Source organism: Populus euphratica, unplaced genomic scaffold (genome assembly GCF_000495115.2).
Source record: "Populus euphratica unplaced genomic scaffold, PopEup_1.0 scaffold1.1, whole genome shotgun sequence".
Lineage (NCBI taxonomy): Eukaryota > Viridiplantae > Streptophyta > Magnoliopsida > Malpighiales > Salicaceae > Populus > Populus euphratica.
The window spans coordinates 2,252,576-2,268,450 of NW_011499845.1; the positions used below are offsets into that span (position 1 = coordinate 2,252,576).

General features: G+C 33.4%; 3 protein-coding genes across 4 annotated transcripts; 2 read left to right on the plus strand and 1 right to left on the minus strand.

The window, feature by feature from the left end:
- The first annotated feature begins 2,241 nt into the window (after positions 1–2,241).
- Positions 2,242–4,857, plus strand: LOC105111685 (staphylococcal-like nuclease CAN2). Its single transcript, XM_011007160.1, has 9 exons — positions 2,242–2,547; positions 2,756–2,811; positions 2,916–3,030; positions 3,140–3,250; positions 3,356–3,543; positions 3,640–3,696; positions 3,991–4,150; positions 4,230–4,298; positions 4,548–4,857. Exons 1-9 carry the CDS (start codon positions 2,395–2,397, stop codon positions 4,644–4,646), a joined length of 1,008 nt encoding a protein of 335 aa, XP_011005462.1. The 5' UTR covers positions 2,242–2,394; the 3' UTR covers positions 4,647–4,857.
- A 137-nt stretch (positions 4,858–4,994) lies between these two features.
- LOC105111778 (uncharacterized) lies at positions 4,995–8,907 on the minus strand. 2 transcript variants are annotated; one of them, XM_011007338.1, is made up of 4 exons: positions 8,326–8,907; positions 7,328–7,397; positions 7,138–7,231; positions 4,995–5,379 (listed from the first exon to the last, which is right to left on the minus strand). In XM_011007338.1, exons 1-3 carry the CDS (start codon positions 8,509–8,511, stop codon positions 7,179–7,181), a joined length of 309 nt encoding a protein of 102 aa, XP_011005640.1. In that variant the 5' UTR covers positions 8,512–8,907; the 3' UTR covers positions 4,995–5,379; positions 7,138–7,178. The 2 variants fall into 2 exon arrangements, with proteins under 2 accessions (XP_011005640.1, XP_011005568.1); XM_011007266.1 differs by having other exon boundaries at positions 7,133–7,231; positions 8,326–8,905.
- A 1,807-nt stretch (positions 8,908–10,714) lies between these two features.
- On the plus strand, positions 10,715–11,752 carry LOC105111923 (protein LURP-one-related 14). The gene is made up of 3 exons (XM_011007459.1): positions 10,715–11,009; positions 11,181–11,405; positions 11,591–11,752. The coding sequence occupies exons 1-3, from the start codon at positions 10,764–10,766 to the stop codon at positions 11,720–11,722; spliced, it is 603 nt and encodes a 200-aa protein (XP_011005761.1). The 5' UTR covers positions 10,715–10,763; the 3' UTR covers positions 11,723–11,752.
- The last annotated feature ends 4,123 nt before the right edge of the window (positions 11,753–15,875 follow it).

The following is a 15,875-nucleotide window of genomic DNA, read 5'->3' on the forward strand; positions in this document are numbered from 1 at the left end:
AATCCATGAAGCCCTAAGCAACCAAAACGGCAGCAAAAAGCCCCCCAGACAAAACTCCGCCAATGTGAATATGTTAAATAATCTATGCGGTGAAAAAGAGGCAGAAGATCCAAGGGGGAGGGAGGAGATAGAATGTTCGAGAGAAAGGTACAAGAGGGAGCTGAAAAGGATAATATTCGATCGTTTAGGTGTTGGCCCATGTGACATGTTAGGGTCAATGCCCCCCCTCCCCCCTACGACGACTCAGGGTGGTGCCGATGTTGTTTGTTGTTTGGGTTGATATGAAGGTGATTTTTTTTATTAAAATTATATGTATAGTTATGTATGTATTTTAATTAATTTTATAAATTTTAAAATTAATAATTATAGAAATTAGGATTTATAGAATTTAAACTAAACATTTCTAAGTAATAAATTCAAAATTTAATCATTTTAACTAAACCCTCAAAATTATAATTAAATTGAAAAAAGCAGAGAAATCTTTCCTTTCCTTTTCTTTTTCCACGAATTTAAAATCACAAAGGATTTGCTCGGAGAACGGCTGCACAGGCAGCCCTTCTGAACTATCTCACGAGAACCATTGTCATCCAATCACCGCCTGGATTTGGTGTAGGTTCTCTGACACTAAAGTTTTGACATCATAGACTTGTTATTATGTACAACATCCAGGATATTGATGATTCACTCGTGGGTCAAAACCAGTGGCATAGAGCATGGATTTTTAAAATAAAAACTAAAAATCCAAGTAAAATAAATATTTGATATTATTTATTAATATTTGATATTTGATATTATTTATTATATAAACATGAGGATTTTTAAAATAAAAACAATAAATTATTAATAAATATTTGATATTATTTATTATATAAACATGTGTTAAGATAAAAAAATAAATTTAATATATATATATTAACTCATACCAAGTAAAATTAATTTAAAAATATTTTTAAAATACAAAAATTATATTATATTTATTCTATTCAGATTTTTATATTTTAAAATTATTTTATAATGACTTTTTAATCAACATCAATTATTTATTCCCAACATATTACTAATATTTATCAAAAAAAATTATCTATAAGTAGTACATTTAATGATAAACATATATGTTATTAATTGCCAAATAATTTTCATATAACTTTTTTGAAAATGAGTTAACCTGACCAAATATTCTAGATGATTTAAGTAAACATGACATGTTATAATTTTCTTAAATTCAACACTTTCTTGTACTTATATCTTTTTGTATATTTATTTTCCATTATACTCACTTAAATATAAGAGAATTATCTCTCATTTTAAAAAATACCTGCCTTTTCAGGCAAACATTCATTCACCATTCGATCTCAACAGCCTATAGAGCTCATAAGCAAAGCCGTTATTGAGCTTAATTATACATCTATGTCCAAGATCACAGCATATGAAAAGCCAGTTTTTCATGCGCAGAGCTGATACCAAGAAGCTTATACGTCTATATATGTCTAGGATCACTACGTGAAAGGTTAATTTTCATGCGAAGATTTTTCAAGACTCCATCAATATGTATACAATTGAATTTTTTCCCATCAACAAGAAGATTTGGAAAGAATTAAACTCGGATTCTGAGACAAGAGAGGAGGAATACAACTCGTGAAAGAAAAGGAAAGATATCTCCACTGGAAAGCAAATGATGGAGGAGTAGGATTGTTTTTTGGTTTAGAAATCTAAAATCAACCCCTGGAAATATTATTCTTTTTTAATATTTTATCACTAATTATTTTTTTCTCATAAATTAGTTTAAAAAAAGCACATCATTTTTATTAACACTGCAAAAATAAATTTTATATTCAGTGTTGTCTTCTATTTATCGACAGCCAAACCTTTTCCACTGAACCACAAAATGAAGAACGACAATCTTTTCCCAGTCCACTTTTTTTTTTTTTTTCTCACCAAAAAGGTCAAGAGACCATTCAAGACCCATCTTACCCCTGTGAACTGGAAATTATTACGTTCTTGCTTATAATAATTAACTATCATTTGCAAGGAACGTTGAATGTTGGAAAGCAGGCGCGTGACTTTCTTTCTTTTCATTTTTTCGTAAACTGACCAGTGAGAGAGGGAGATTGAAGTGACGTCTGTTACAAGCGCGTGATTTCAGCGTTGCTTACAAAAGGGTCTTCTTAATCTTACCTCTCTAGTCAACATAAACTACCAAATCAACCACGTATTCTTCTTCCTTCCTTTTCTTTAATTTCTTCGCTCAAGATTCCTGCCCTACACCCGCACCTAACACCCCACACCCCACGGTTCTCTCTCCTTCTCAACGAAAAAGTTCGAAGGAAACTATGTTCTTTCTTTCTTGATAAATCAAAGCTTCTCTTTTAATAGAAAACAAATCTCGAATTGAAAATGGGAAATGCCTTGAGATTCCTATGTGGGCATTGTTACGAAACAGCAGAAGCAGGGGACTCTGATTCATTGGGGCCACACGGTGTATCAGCAGCCACAGTTGGTGTTTCAGCTCTTGCCCGTGACTTGTTACACTTTGAAATTACCTCTCAGGTATTCTTTCTTGCTTATGTTTTAATCTTTCTTGAAATTCTGGCTGTCCCTGTTAATGGTTGACATTTCTCATGGTGCAATTAAATTCCTGGTCATCATCGATCTGAGTGATCATGGAACTTCTGTTTTTTTTAATTACCATGCTATGATTTACCTTATTTTTATGATCTTTAGAGTTTAGAGTGTCTTTTGTTTGTTTTTTCTTAAGGTCCCAGAAGAACTTGGTAAGCATGTGGTTTCATCCAAGAAGGCTCAAGCTAACTGGTAATTATTACACTACAATCCCTAATTCTCTGCAGGTTGTATGATTGCAAAGTCACAAGCATGTAGTAATATGTAGCTAGTATAAATTTTGGACTTTTATGAAGGTATAGAAAGTTGTTGGAGGCCTGGAAAGAAGCAAAACCCCCACCAAAAACTCCTGAAGAAGCTGCTAGGCTGGTTATTCAGACCTTGAAGAGACACCAAAAGGCAGATGTTGAGGTACGGATTGAAAACCACCTACCATAGCATTAGATTTGTTGAGGTGCAGAATGTTTACTACAGCAGCGTAGGTTTAATGCAAGATTATTGTTCCTATTTTACCTTACAGGGTTTATTGGCTTTCTATGGTCTCCCACTTCCTCACACGCTTGTTCAAGTTTGTGCTGGGATACCAACATCATTGCCTGAAGGGGTCAAGTTTGAGATGCCAACACTACCAGTTAATTATAACAATAGCCCTTGCTCAAACCTTGAATTCATTTACCATCAATTTATTTTCGAGAATAGGTTTCATGTGATAGACAATTTGATTTAATTAACCCAGGTGGATGCAAGAGCCGTAGCTGATGGAGACACCATTACAGTTTATGTTAGCACGACCGAACCCAGGGAGTCAGCTTGTGTTCCAAGGGAGGTTCAAAAGGCTACTGTTCAGAGATCTAAAGCTCGTGCAGAGAGGAACTATGGGAAGGCAGATGCGCTTCATAAAACAATTATTGAAGCAGGATATCGGTTGGTTTTCTGATTTCTCGTGTGAATTTTGTTTAATGAATACTCGGGCAACAAATCCCTTTCCAACAAATGCTTTGTAAACTCTTTTGCGCGCAGGGTAATAAATATTCAAAATAAGGAGATTCTTGCTCGAAAGTATCGCATTCGATTAAGGTAACATCTGCTCCCCGTAAGATCCACGGGGGTGTTTAGAAGTGTATTCTTAGTTATTTTTTAAAGCGTGTTTTATTGAAAATATAAAAATAATATATTTTAATATTTTTGAAAATTAAATTTTAACATCAAAACGATAAAAAAAAAACACAAAAAATAATTAATTTCAAGTGATTTTTTTTAATTTTTTATAAAACACGGTCTTACCACAACAAACAAACACCCCCCCCTCAGTACGTGAATGGCCTGCGGATTGCATAAGAGGTTAATGTATCTGGAGTGGAAACGATATAGGGGCATAGATGCACCTGAGAGTGAAATGCCATATGGGCAAGAGGCAAAAGAGGAGCTTGCTAATCTTGTTCAGGGCAAGTGTTTGAGAATCTTTGTTTATGGAGAAGATCGTTATGGCCGCTGTGTAGGTGATATATATTGCAATGGAATATTTGTACAGGTGCGTCCCCATTTTCTCGAATTTGTCTTTCTGATTTATTAGTGGTGTATGAGATTTCTAAAATCTGTGTGTATAATAGGAAATAATGCTCAAGAAGGGGCTCGCATGGCATTATACTGCATATGACCAACGCTGGGAACTAGAAACAGTAAGCGACTATTATTCTTAGCTAACTCCCGCACTGGAAATTACTGAATATAATAAGATTGAAACCTCACCTCGCATCGCAGAGAGAATTTGTTAATATAATATCAAGATTTTAATAACCAGCGATTCCTTCCTAGTATAGGGATGTGTTGGTGAAGAGTAAAATTATATCATTAGATCCACCAAACTTCTTAAAACATTTCTGAAACTTTCGTAACCTAATTATTGTAATTTGTATTCATCTTACTAGTGGGAAAAGGAGGCTCGAGCAAAGCGAGTAGGGTTATGGGCTTCACCTAATCCTGAGAAGCCATGGGAATGGAGAAAGGACAGACGCGAAGGCAGATAGTATTGTCCCAATTAACCCATCCAGACCGGCTCTTTTGGGTGGGAAGGAGCCTGCCTTGAACCCTATTACGCAGGCATGACCCGAACCATGCTTCAGCAACCAGCAACCCATTAATTGTACCCCGTATCAACTTGGAATTTGTCTAGAAATCCTGTACAAATTTATGCTAAATGCTAATTCAAGTTTTGGTTATTTAATGTTGGATTGAAAATGTTGTTGAGACCCAGTAAAGTATCTGTCAATGATCAAGAACTTAAGAGCATAAAAGAAGGGAAATAACAAACGTGCTCGGTTAGAACCTCACCTCTAAACTGAAACCATGAATATCCGATCAATTGCAAATAGGGAAGAGAAAAGATTAGTAAAACACGTTTTATATGCAACATTCCTGTTTCTTTGCTCGAGGCAAATGCACCAAAGGACCAAGAAAAATACATAATCGAAGATGTTTCCAAGCGAAACCATATGAGCAACCTCTTCATTCCAAATTTTGTGCTAAACTCTTTGTGGTAAAGAAAGAGAAATAGGAGAAATTCTCTCCGGAAATGGTCCGGAAACATATGAACCAGGGCCCAAAATTTAAATGCAAAAACACCACACTACAAATGAGAAAACATACCTAGAGACTATAGTTGGATAATACAAAGGAAAACTAAATCAAAAAAGTTTAACAGGTGGGAAGGATATCATCAGCATCTGGACTTCCAAAGAGACAGCGCAGCTGAAAAATACACTGCAAAAGACAATGGACAGAATTCAGTATGAAAGCTCTCCACAACTTTCTAAAATCCATTTATGAGATGCAAACTACAATTAATAGCTTTGTATCTTTCCAGTGTCCAATTTTCTTCTACTGGCTGACCATCAACCTAACCAACCAGCCATTCACGCCTAACAAGACCTCAGTTGTTTATACCCCTAAATCTTTCCACCTCAAAGGATAATATAGCTCAATCCCTCCAAACACATTTCATGGCTTAGTGACAAAATCCTCATAAAAACCAGAGCTCAATGCGCTGTCCAAACCAGCAGTGTCAGCTGTTGCTTAGCGTGCTTTCAACAGGTGGTCACTTTAAGTTTTATGAAGGTATGCTCTGCAATTACATCTCTCTTGCTAATATCAAATGGAGATTAAAGCTTCTCTCACCTTCTTCTAGTAAATACCACTGACTTTATAGAATCACTACAAACTATTGATGATAAATTGAAATTCATAATCACTACAAGCTAGTCATGCATAGATGGGCCAATTCAGCATACTGCAAAAAAATGATTGATCCATTCTAAATCCAAAAAAGCAAGCCCGTGAATTTGCAGTGGCAAGATACTTTATCCAAGGACAGTGCCCATTCATGGCAAGAACTATAACTGTCTAGTTTGAGACTAACAACATGCAAAATCATTAAGGGGGATGATTAATGTGGGTGCAATGTCAAAAAGAGTTGTCTGGTAGTCATAGTCATGCCCATCAGGTCAATGGCACAAGCAAGCCCTTCACTTCTAAAGAATAGATTGATTGAGGCCTGAGTACACATACTTACTCCTTAGATACATCAAATGTCAACAAAATTTACTTATTCTAGTGAATGAGCAAAAATTTAACAGAGTCGTGCAACATTAAAAAAGAAATGGAAATTCCTCAGTTCTCCTGGACCATATATCCCCATCATCATCTCATTTTGTCTTTATTTGCCAATATAAAATAATCTCAGATATCCAATGTGGGCATAAAGAAGTAAAATGGATCAAATTGAATACTGGAAAGTGATTTCACAGTCCAGTTTAGGATTAAGAACTCAAGAAAATAGAGCAAGCGTAATAGAAACAGATAATGACAGCAGGAGAAACTCTAGGATTCAATTGGCACCACAAGGTATGCATAGAAAGGAAAGCTTTTTAATAATTTGGACAGTGGGGGTAGAGTGGAAGCTATTCCGTCTTACTTCCTGGCTCTGTTTTCTAAGCAAATATGCAAGTCCAGTGGATATCCTGATTCGTTATGGCAACTTCATAGCAGTTGACAATTACTCCCTGAAACCACTTAAGATCATTGAGAGCAACATCGCCAACAAAAAATTATGTTACATAATCTTAAGCACTATGGCGTTACTTTAGGAGTTTTCTCCTTTTTTGTGGTTTCCAAAGTCGCAAGAGGATTCTTAAGCACTATGGCGTTACTTTGGGGGTTTTCTCATCTTTTGTGGTTTTCAAAGCCGCAAGAGGATAAAACACAGTGATTCCCACACTTTGTTATGAATGAACAAATCGACAGCGTAGCAAGAGCTTCTATTGAAGCTGAACATGACCCAACATATTAAGCAAGTCATAAATTTTAAAAGTTATTATTGTGCATCCAGTAATGGTTAATTTTCTTAGACAAACTGGTACGAAAGATGAGTTTTGTACTGGTGCGTGGAAGGAAAGTGGAAATAGAATCAATCAATAACAAGAAATTAGCAAGTTAGCAGCAACAATGGTAGATTCACCTTGCATTCTCATTTGTGATTTTGTCAAGACTAAGAATGTCTGGTCTTATTTCCTGTCATCCTCCACTTCATCTGAATCTGAGTCACTTGCATTATAACCTAAAGGAGTCCAGATAAAAGTCATGTAAAACAAACAGAGCCATACTCTAAAATACCACTGAGAAGAAGGGAGGGAGGGAAAGAGAGTATATTTACCTGGACGTTTATCGCTTACTTTCCACACCGACATTCGACGTTTTGAAGCTCTACTCATCCAATAACTTCCCTTGAACATGAGTTTATGAAGATCATTCAGAATGGAAAATTCATAACCAAAGAGATTGGGGGCAGTACAAAACTGAAGATTAAGCAGGTAAATTGACAAATGGAAGGCTAAGAATAGCTGGTAGGACTATAGGATTAGCAATGAAACAAAAAGTCTTTATCGAACACATACCATGAGACTGTCACGCTGTAAACATTTCACTTAACACGCCCTCTCATGTTGAATAGAAAATGATAAAACTTTGGTATTTGTCACAATTAGAAACAAATGATTCTACAAAGAAACTTTCCAACCCCTATAATCTAAATAGCCAAAATCAAGCTTAGCTCACAGTTCTAAATGTCAATTTAAAAAGCAAATTTCCTATATCCACCGGGCTTCCAGTGACCTCTTACAAGTCAACCAACTGCCGATGGAAGAATCTTATCTTTGGACTATATAAACTTAAACCCATTTCCATTTTGCTTTATGCAACTAATGCACAGTAGTAATTCTTCACTAATCTTTAAACAACAGAAAAGAAGACCACGGAAGTATTTAAAAGTTCTAATTTTCTGTTCCTTTTCCCAATTTCCTCAAAAGCAAACAAATGTAGTAGCCTTGGAAAGCTATAATATTCTCAACCCAAATTATATACACAACTAAACAAGCAAGCTGAAGAAATTGGAAAGGAAAACCTGCAACCTAATATGAATTGAGTTTTCCCTTTTTTAAAGCCAAAGGCAACATAACACTCAAAAATCCAATATTTTCTTGCAATTTACACCAAACCTTGAAATCGCACATCAACGGCTGCATCCTGATCTTGGAACTAAATACAACGCTAAGAACAATAAAATTAAAGAAACCAACAATACAAAGAAAACCCAGAAAGAAAACAACATAAAGAACCATAAAATAAACAATCAAAGAAAGAAAAAGTTAAAACCTTTTCAACATCTTTAGGGACACCATAGCCATTAAAATACATCTGACCCACAAGAACTTGCATGGTAATATCACCAGTCTTTGCTTCCTTTAATGCATCTTGAAACCATCTTTTAGCACAATCAGATACAACCAGACCTAAGGGCACCCGTTTTTGGCCATCCAAAATAAGAGAACTATTTTCCATCCCTTTTGACCTTCAAACGCTCCGAGTCAACCCGGACCTCACCCGGCCGCGATGGAATGATGGGCAGGATGCTTCTTTTGTGTTTTGGCTTGTGTGAAGAGACTCTTTTGGAGAGTTCTACGAGTCTGCCTGTGGAAGGAAGTGACTTTGCCGTACAAGAGAAAAAGATTGACAATTTTTTGCAGGGGGGTTTTGTCAGTTTTATTTGGGGCTTTTGTTTCTTTCTTCTATTTTAGGGTCTACTTTGCTTTTGTTTTTTCCTTTTTTATATCCAATCCTTATCTGTTGTTTGTACAACTTCCTCCTCCATGGTAATGGTGATTTCCTGGGAGGATTCTTTACAACTTATTCTTTATTTATTTATAATTAAAAATATGTCTTCAGATTTGTGGGATGTGAAGTGGCGAAGGCATGGAGTCTCTTTTCTCCTAGCCTCGAAGGACGGCTTCATTCCCATCTGACCTAGTTAAACTAAACCCGTGATCTAATTGAATTACGGCAAATCCTATTTGTAATCCCTATCTTTGAAGAAAAAAATATTTCTCATATTTTTATTTCTTGAAATAATATATTTTAAAACTCTTGAGATAATTCATTGAGAAAGGGATATGTCGGTTTGTTATTTACTTTGTCATTTTAGTTTGAAATCGAGAAAAGCTGTGAGAATTTCTCTACCAATTAATCCTTTCTCTACGAGAATTTCTGGTGTTAGAACACCACATAAACCACCTTGAATATCAACTAGATCATCAACTGGAAGCTTACGCGGATTGGAATTTCTCTACCAAGACTGCCAGGGAACACATACGAAGCAAGAAGCCTCGTATTGACTGGCATATTCTTTTTTTGGGCACTTGGAATCTACCAAGGTATAGCTTCACGGCATAGCTTGCTGTCTTAACAGATTGTCTACAGAGATGAAACAAATTAAGATGGACACAAGTATTAATAGTGGTTGTCTTTTCTACATTGGTGATAACATGGAAGATAGTTATCATTTGTTTTTGAGGTGGGCATTCTCTCGAAACATTTGGAAATCAATTCTGCGATTGTGCTGTATTAATAGAACTGTTGTCAGCTGGGATTAAGTGTTTCAATGGGCCAAAATTGACTTTGAAAAGAAGACTTTGTTGCCTGCTCCTCTCAGGATAGCTTGGAGTGTCACAATACATAAATCGGAAAGAGAGAAACTGCAGAATTCACGATAACGCTCAGCAATCCGAGGAAGTTGTTCGCAAATGTGGATTTTTGATAACGTAAGGAGTATGTTTCACAATTCTAAGCTGCTCTATAAGCCTCTTAACAATCCAAAGTATGTTTTGTTTTTAACGAATTGATAGTTTGCTCTGTATTCGAGGATCTGTTTCCTTTTGTTTTATATTTTTGCCTTTTTTGTATTAACTCTTGTAGGGCAGAGCCCGGTCCTTTTTGTTGTCTCTTGATCTACGAATCCGTTTCATTCATAAAAAAGAAGGAAGGAAGGAAGGGAAACGTAATTCCAAGTTGGTTCGACACGATTTCGATTCCAAACTGATATTTATCAATATATTTACAACTTTTTAGTTTCCATAATCTTGCAGCCTGCAGAATGCTGATTGTTGATTCTATTACACAGGAGACCAAATAAGTCTTTGAATTCTTTCTTGCAAAATGCAAACGCAAAAAATAGAAAGATTATTTTCTAATTTGTTTTCGACATAGAAAGAAAGAAAGAAAATTGCTCTGTAAATCTCACAGAAATACAATCAGGCCTTGGCTTCCTATTTCAAGATTTCCTCTAGTTTGTTCGATCATCATGACAGAATACCTAGCAAGACTAGAGAGGATAAAAAATGAAATTACTCCACCATACAAAGTAGTGATTAGTTCATCAGGCCACGTCAAACGAAGCCCTCGCAACTGCTGATCAAATCCAAAAAAAAAAAAGACCTATCAATAGGGCAGAACGCTCTCCAACGTTCATTTGGAAACTCCCAACAAAAATTCTCATTTGAAACGAGGAAGATCCGTTTTCAGACAAAAAGGGATAGAGTATCTACCTGTACCCCTCCAATTGTAGAAAATGTTGAGTCAAAAATCTATGTAAAAAGATACGATAAACGTAAAAAGACAACTAAAAAAATAGGAAACAAATCAAACCAGCAGTTTTTGGATAAATATCCAAGCACAGACCGTAATAATTTGGCGACAAAAAAAGAAGCATTTGATTGTCTTCCAGCTAGCTAGTTTCCCACAGGTTTTCAGGCAATTCAATGAAGGTTCCTGAGTGGGCTTATGGGGTTCCTCCTGTTAGTGTTATTGGGGAAAGCTATTGTACTCCTTACCCCCTTGAGTTGATTGTCAAGAAGAAGATTAATAAACTATCCAGTTCGGAATTTCAAGTGTTTGATCTCAGTGGAAACTTTCTCCTAAAGGTAGATGGTGGTGTCTGGAACTTCAAGCTGAAAAGAGTTTTGCTTGATCCTGCTGGTTTTCCAATCCTCACATTGCGGGGAAAGGTAATTTACAATTAATCTCTTGTGAAAATCAATCTAGCTAGCATGAAAAAAGATCATAAATATTATTCCTTATAATTTTTTAAGAAGTAATAAATTGCCAGAATATATTGATATTGCATTTATTGAAGAACCTGAAGATGTCTTTTTTTACTGTTATTTTCTTATGTTAAGGCACTTGCATTTCGGCATAAATGGAAGGCTCACGCAGGTGAAAGCACAGACGACACCAGCAATATTCTCTTCTCTGTGAAGCAATCTCATCCTCTCCAGATTAAAAAACAGATCAATATCTTCTTGGCAAACAACTTCAAGAAAAAGGAACCTGACTTCCATATAACTGGAGCTTACACATCCTTGTCATTCAAAGTTTATGAAGGCCGTAGACTCATTGCAGAGGTACTAACGAATAACTTTTATGCTTATATATTTTAATTTGGCTGATATGAAAACGCGAACAGCTGTTTGACAATATTCAACAATATTGTTGAATATATATATATATAGTTTCTTTTCTATTAAAAAACGATGGATAATCTTAACCGACTGCACTTACGATTTATTAATGTAACGATATTTTACAGGTCAAACATAACTTCACTCTTGAGAGTTTCTGCAAGGGAAAGGAGAAATACAAGGTTAAAGTTTATCCAGAGGTTGATTATGCATTCATCGTGGCATTGCTGGTGATTCTTGATGAGAATGACACCCCCTGAGCAGGTGGTCCTTTTTCTTCACCGGTATTCTGCAACGACGCCCCGAAATTGTTTCTGATGTTTGATAAGCTTTTATTTTATTTCCTTGTATTATCTCTGTACTAGCAAGGACTGTAGTATATTAATGGATGTCACTTTCAATCTATTGCTGTCAATTCAAAGAAATTATTAGATATAGCAATCGTATCGTCTCGTGTAAAAGTGGATCCATCTATCATGAAAATGCCCGTAGACCCCATTTTCTCCGTGAATGATTCCTTGTCAAGTCGTTGCTTCCATAGCCGCTGCTTAATTGTGACCTTCCATAATTACCATGTTCGAACGGGAAGATCGCTCTGTTTGAACGGGAACAAAAAGATTAATAGGCAGGTCTCGAAAGACTCTTCCAATGATTGTTCCCCTTACCTTTTCTTGTCCTGAAGAAATCAACGTGATGAGGTTATTGGAAACCTTTAAAAAATTATGGTTTTCTCATGGTTGTTGTAAACTAGAAGACGTAAAATTCTGGATTTGGATCGCTAGGACCCTTGCAAAACAAGTTTTTTTAAAAAAGGTTGGGTGCCCTTTAATATCTAAGTTGGTTTAGGTAGGAGATAAAGAAGGAGCCTTGTGAGCTCATGCACATATTTTTTTTTTTAATGTAAAAAAACTTGAAAAATATATTTTATGAATCTAGATAAATAAATAAAATCTTAGTTATTTCAAGTTTTTATAAAAGATATATATTTTGAACTCGTGTATATATATTATTAGTTGTAAAAAATATTTAGACTTGAGTAAATAAGGAGCCTTGTGAGCACGTGTAAATATCAAGTTTAATTAGAAGATAATACATTCAGCTATAACTAATTAGTTTTGAGTGAATCAATCATATAAAATATTTTATTAGAGGTTCTCGTTGAGCATCATCTTATAAACAAGTGTAATCCAATTTGAGAGTAATTGCTTTAGACTTTTGAGCCATCAAGAGTCTGAGATGATCTATAATCCCTCTTTCAAGAGAGTATTAGGGCATCTTCTACGTTCGTATCCAAATAAAAAATCATATGTCGTGAAGTCTATTTGGCACTTGGATACCAAACGAGTTTTGCGGTATACTATGATATCATTTGCTTGTTTATAAGTAAAATGTAGAAGTAACTTGTTTGATAATGCTAAAAAGTATTTTATTATTTATGTGAGATCTACCAGTTTATTTTTAAATAGCAGGTTTACTAAAAGTATCGGTTGCTTTTCGCAAACTTATGGTAGTAAAAAGTAAAACTTTGCTATTACAGTTGAATCAATTTTGATTTAAAACTAATAGAATCCGGTTTAATTAAAAAAAATTAATTTTTATTTTTATTTTTAATTATATTTTATTTTAAAAATTAAAAGGAGATTAATTAATGATGTAATATTTATAAAATTTGATCACAATCTTAATTTTTTTCTTGATGATATTTTATCTGATATTGTTGCGCATTTAAGAAATAAAAAAAATTATAGTCATTGTCTGATAAATTTTATACGTGATGAAATAATAGATAATATAATAGAACAATAAAAAATATTTAATATAAATATTATTTATTTCATAATGTAATAACAATAATTAAATCTGCAATATTTAAATTAAAAATCATCAACATATATATATATATATATATATATATATACACCTCAATTTAAAAAGTATTTTTTAATAAAATATATTAAATTATTTTTTTATTCAACCTCAATTTCAATCACATTTTAAACCAAATATATATAAATATTAAACTAACTTCAACTAAAAATAATTTTATAAAATAATTTTTTTAAATTACAATTATAAAACTAATATAATACCAAATACATCTTATAGCTATGGATTCGTACAACTTCGAAGTCTAAATTCAAGCATTGAGATATAAATTATGTCAAAGAGCATAAGCCTCGAAACTATCAAATCGTAAATGGCTAAAAATGCCTGCGCAAAAATCTTGCTTCCTTATTATTTGCTGCAACGTGTACAAATTAACAAAGCCGAAGGGATGGGTAAATCATTATTAAACAAAAGTACACCGAATAATTAATTTTAACTAAAAAACAAGAGTAAAAAGGGCTCTAAGTTCTGGTTACGGTCTTCGGCTCGTGGGCTTTTAGTCAAACACGGCCGACACCATTTGTTTAACACTAATTCTCATTTAAGTATTGGGAGACACACCATATTTTTTAAAAAAATATTTTTTATTTTTAAAAATTTATTTTTAATATCAAAACATTAAAATAATTTAAAAATATTGAAAAAATACTAATCTGAAGCAAATAAAAAAATAAAATTTAATTTAATTTTTTTCAAAAACACTTTTAAAATACAAAAACAAATAAAGTTAATCATTTTAATATTTGATTTTCACCTTCATTTTCTTTTTTTTTTCTTCTTTTTTTTAATTTCTTATAGGAAACCCTTAAGAGTTATTATCTAGAAAAAATCTCTATTTGCATAATGAGTTATGCTACCTTATATTCTTGTTTTTTATCGAGGAAAAAAAACATAGTTTAATTAATCTATAGAACAAGAGAACATCAAAAAAGGTAAAACATTACAAGGCGTATGGTTAGCGGTAACGGAGAAGAAGAAGTGTTGCAAGCAAAATTATATTTGGTTAGTTTCCGAAATCTAAATTAATTTCTCATGGATCATACACTCGTCCTAACGGGTCCATTGATTGCTCTAATTAAAATATTAGTTATTTAATTTTTAATTTTTTTTACTTAAAATTATATATTTTAATATTTTTAATTGTTTTGATTTGTTGATGTTAAAAATAATTTTTTAAAAAAAATATATATTATTTAAAATATATTTCCAAACAAAAAATATTTTAAAATATAATTATTACCACACTACCAAAACATGTATAAATCTATGAATTTTCTTGTAAGATTAGAACAATAAATGTGAAATTTCAACAAAATAACACCATTTGAAGGAAAAAAAAACATATTCTGCCATTGCATATAATTTAAGATTATATGAATAAACAACATTCATAATTAATATTGTGATTCATAACATTGGATAAATATCAAGGTTCTAAAAACGTAATATTATTAATATCCTAAATCTACTCACTTTCCCCTCCTGGTGATCCAAAGCGAATGCTTCTGCCAACTGACAGTTCGAGTAGTGTAAAGTTGATACTTCAATGAAGTTCGGCGCGTGTAAAGTCGAAGCAATAACGAACAATTCTCTGCTACTTGTGTACAAGATCCATAGAAGAAGAGAGAAAACTACAGATCTTGTCAATTAACCATGATTTAATCAAAAGCTTCTGTAACCAATTACAAAGGATAAAAAAAAGGCACCGAAAATGACAGGACAAGATCGGTGTGAAATAAAAGAAAACAACAAGACATAGTAATTTCATGGGCTCACATTTTCTTCCACCATTGAAGTGGCCATGCTTATCTTGTTTGTAAGCACGTTGTATTCATCATACGTGTAACATTTGATATGAATGTGATAACTAGTTACGAGTGTGATTTCACCATAAAGAAAAGAAGAAGAAAAACTTTCAAAGAGAATATTATATTGTTTAAGAGGGTGTAAAAACCGTATTTTATAAAATTTAAAAAAATATTCACTTAAAATTAATTTTTTTTAATGTTTTAGTATCGTTTTGATATAATAATATAAAAAATAAATTTTTAAACAAATTTAAAAAAATGTTCACTTAAAATTAATTTTTTTTAGTGTTTTAGTATCTTTTGATATAGTAATATAAAAAATAAATTTTTAAAAATACAAAATTTATATTATTTTTATATATTTTTAAACAAAAATAATTATAATTACACTCCCAAGCCCCTCAAGCTATCAGCACACAACACACGAGGACAAATTCCGACGTTGTTTTTCGAAGAAGAGTGGATGAATTCTAGCAAAAGGGCACTAAAGCAGAAGGGAACCACCAGCATCTCAAAGCAAAGACTAGTTTCATGTTTTTATTTTATTTTAATTTGGCGTTGTCGAGTCACTTTTGTTTGGTTCGGTTATTCATTCAATTGGTTCGGAAGCCATAAGAGAATTCATATTCCATCATGTTGGTCTTCTTATCATGATATCGAAGATGGAGAGATTATATGCACTAATCGATCAAGAAAGTATGAGAAACGGTGGGCATAT

Bases quoted from the DNA above. Each gene is read 5' to 3' on its own strand.
- LOC105111778 (XM_011007338.1), bottom strand. From the start codon at position 8,511: ATGGAAAATAGTTCTCTTATTTTGGATGGCCAAAAACGGGTGCCCTTA. The intron at 7,398-8,325 runs GTTTTAACTTTT...CTCATGTTCAAG, and splicing joins TCCCTAAAGATGTTGAAAAG to GGAAGTTATTGGATGAGTAG. The intron at 7,232-7,327 runs GTAAATATACTC...GGACTCCTTTAG, and splicing joins AGTAAGCGATAAACGTCCAG to GTTATAATGCAAGTGACTCA.
- LOC105111923 (XM_011007459.1), top strand. From the start codon at position 10,764: ATGAAGGTTCCTGAGTGGGCTTATGGGGTTCCTCCTGTTAGTGTTATT. The intron at 11,010-11,180 runs GTAATTTACAAT...TCTTATGTTAAG, and splicing joins TCCTCACATTGCGGGGAAAG to GCACTTGCATTTCGGCATAA. The intron at 11,406-11,590 runs GTACTAACGAAT...GATATTTTACAG, and splicing joins GCCGTAGACTCATTGCAGAG to GTCAAACATAACTTCACTCT.
- LOC105111685 (XM_011007160.1), top strand. From the start codon at position 2,395: ATGGGAAATGCCTTGAGATTCCTATGTGGGCATTGTTACGAAACAGCA. The intron at 3,544-3,639 runs GTTGGTTTTCTG...TTTTGCGCGCAG, and splicing joins ATTATTGAAGCAGGATATCG to GGTAATAAATATTCAAAATA. The intron at 3,697-3,990 runs GTAACATCTGCT...GAAACGATATAG, and splicing joins AAGTATCGCATTCGATTAAG to GGGCATAGATGCACCTGAGA.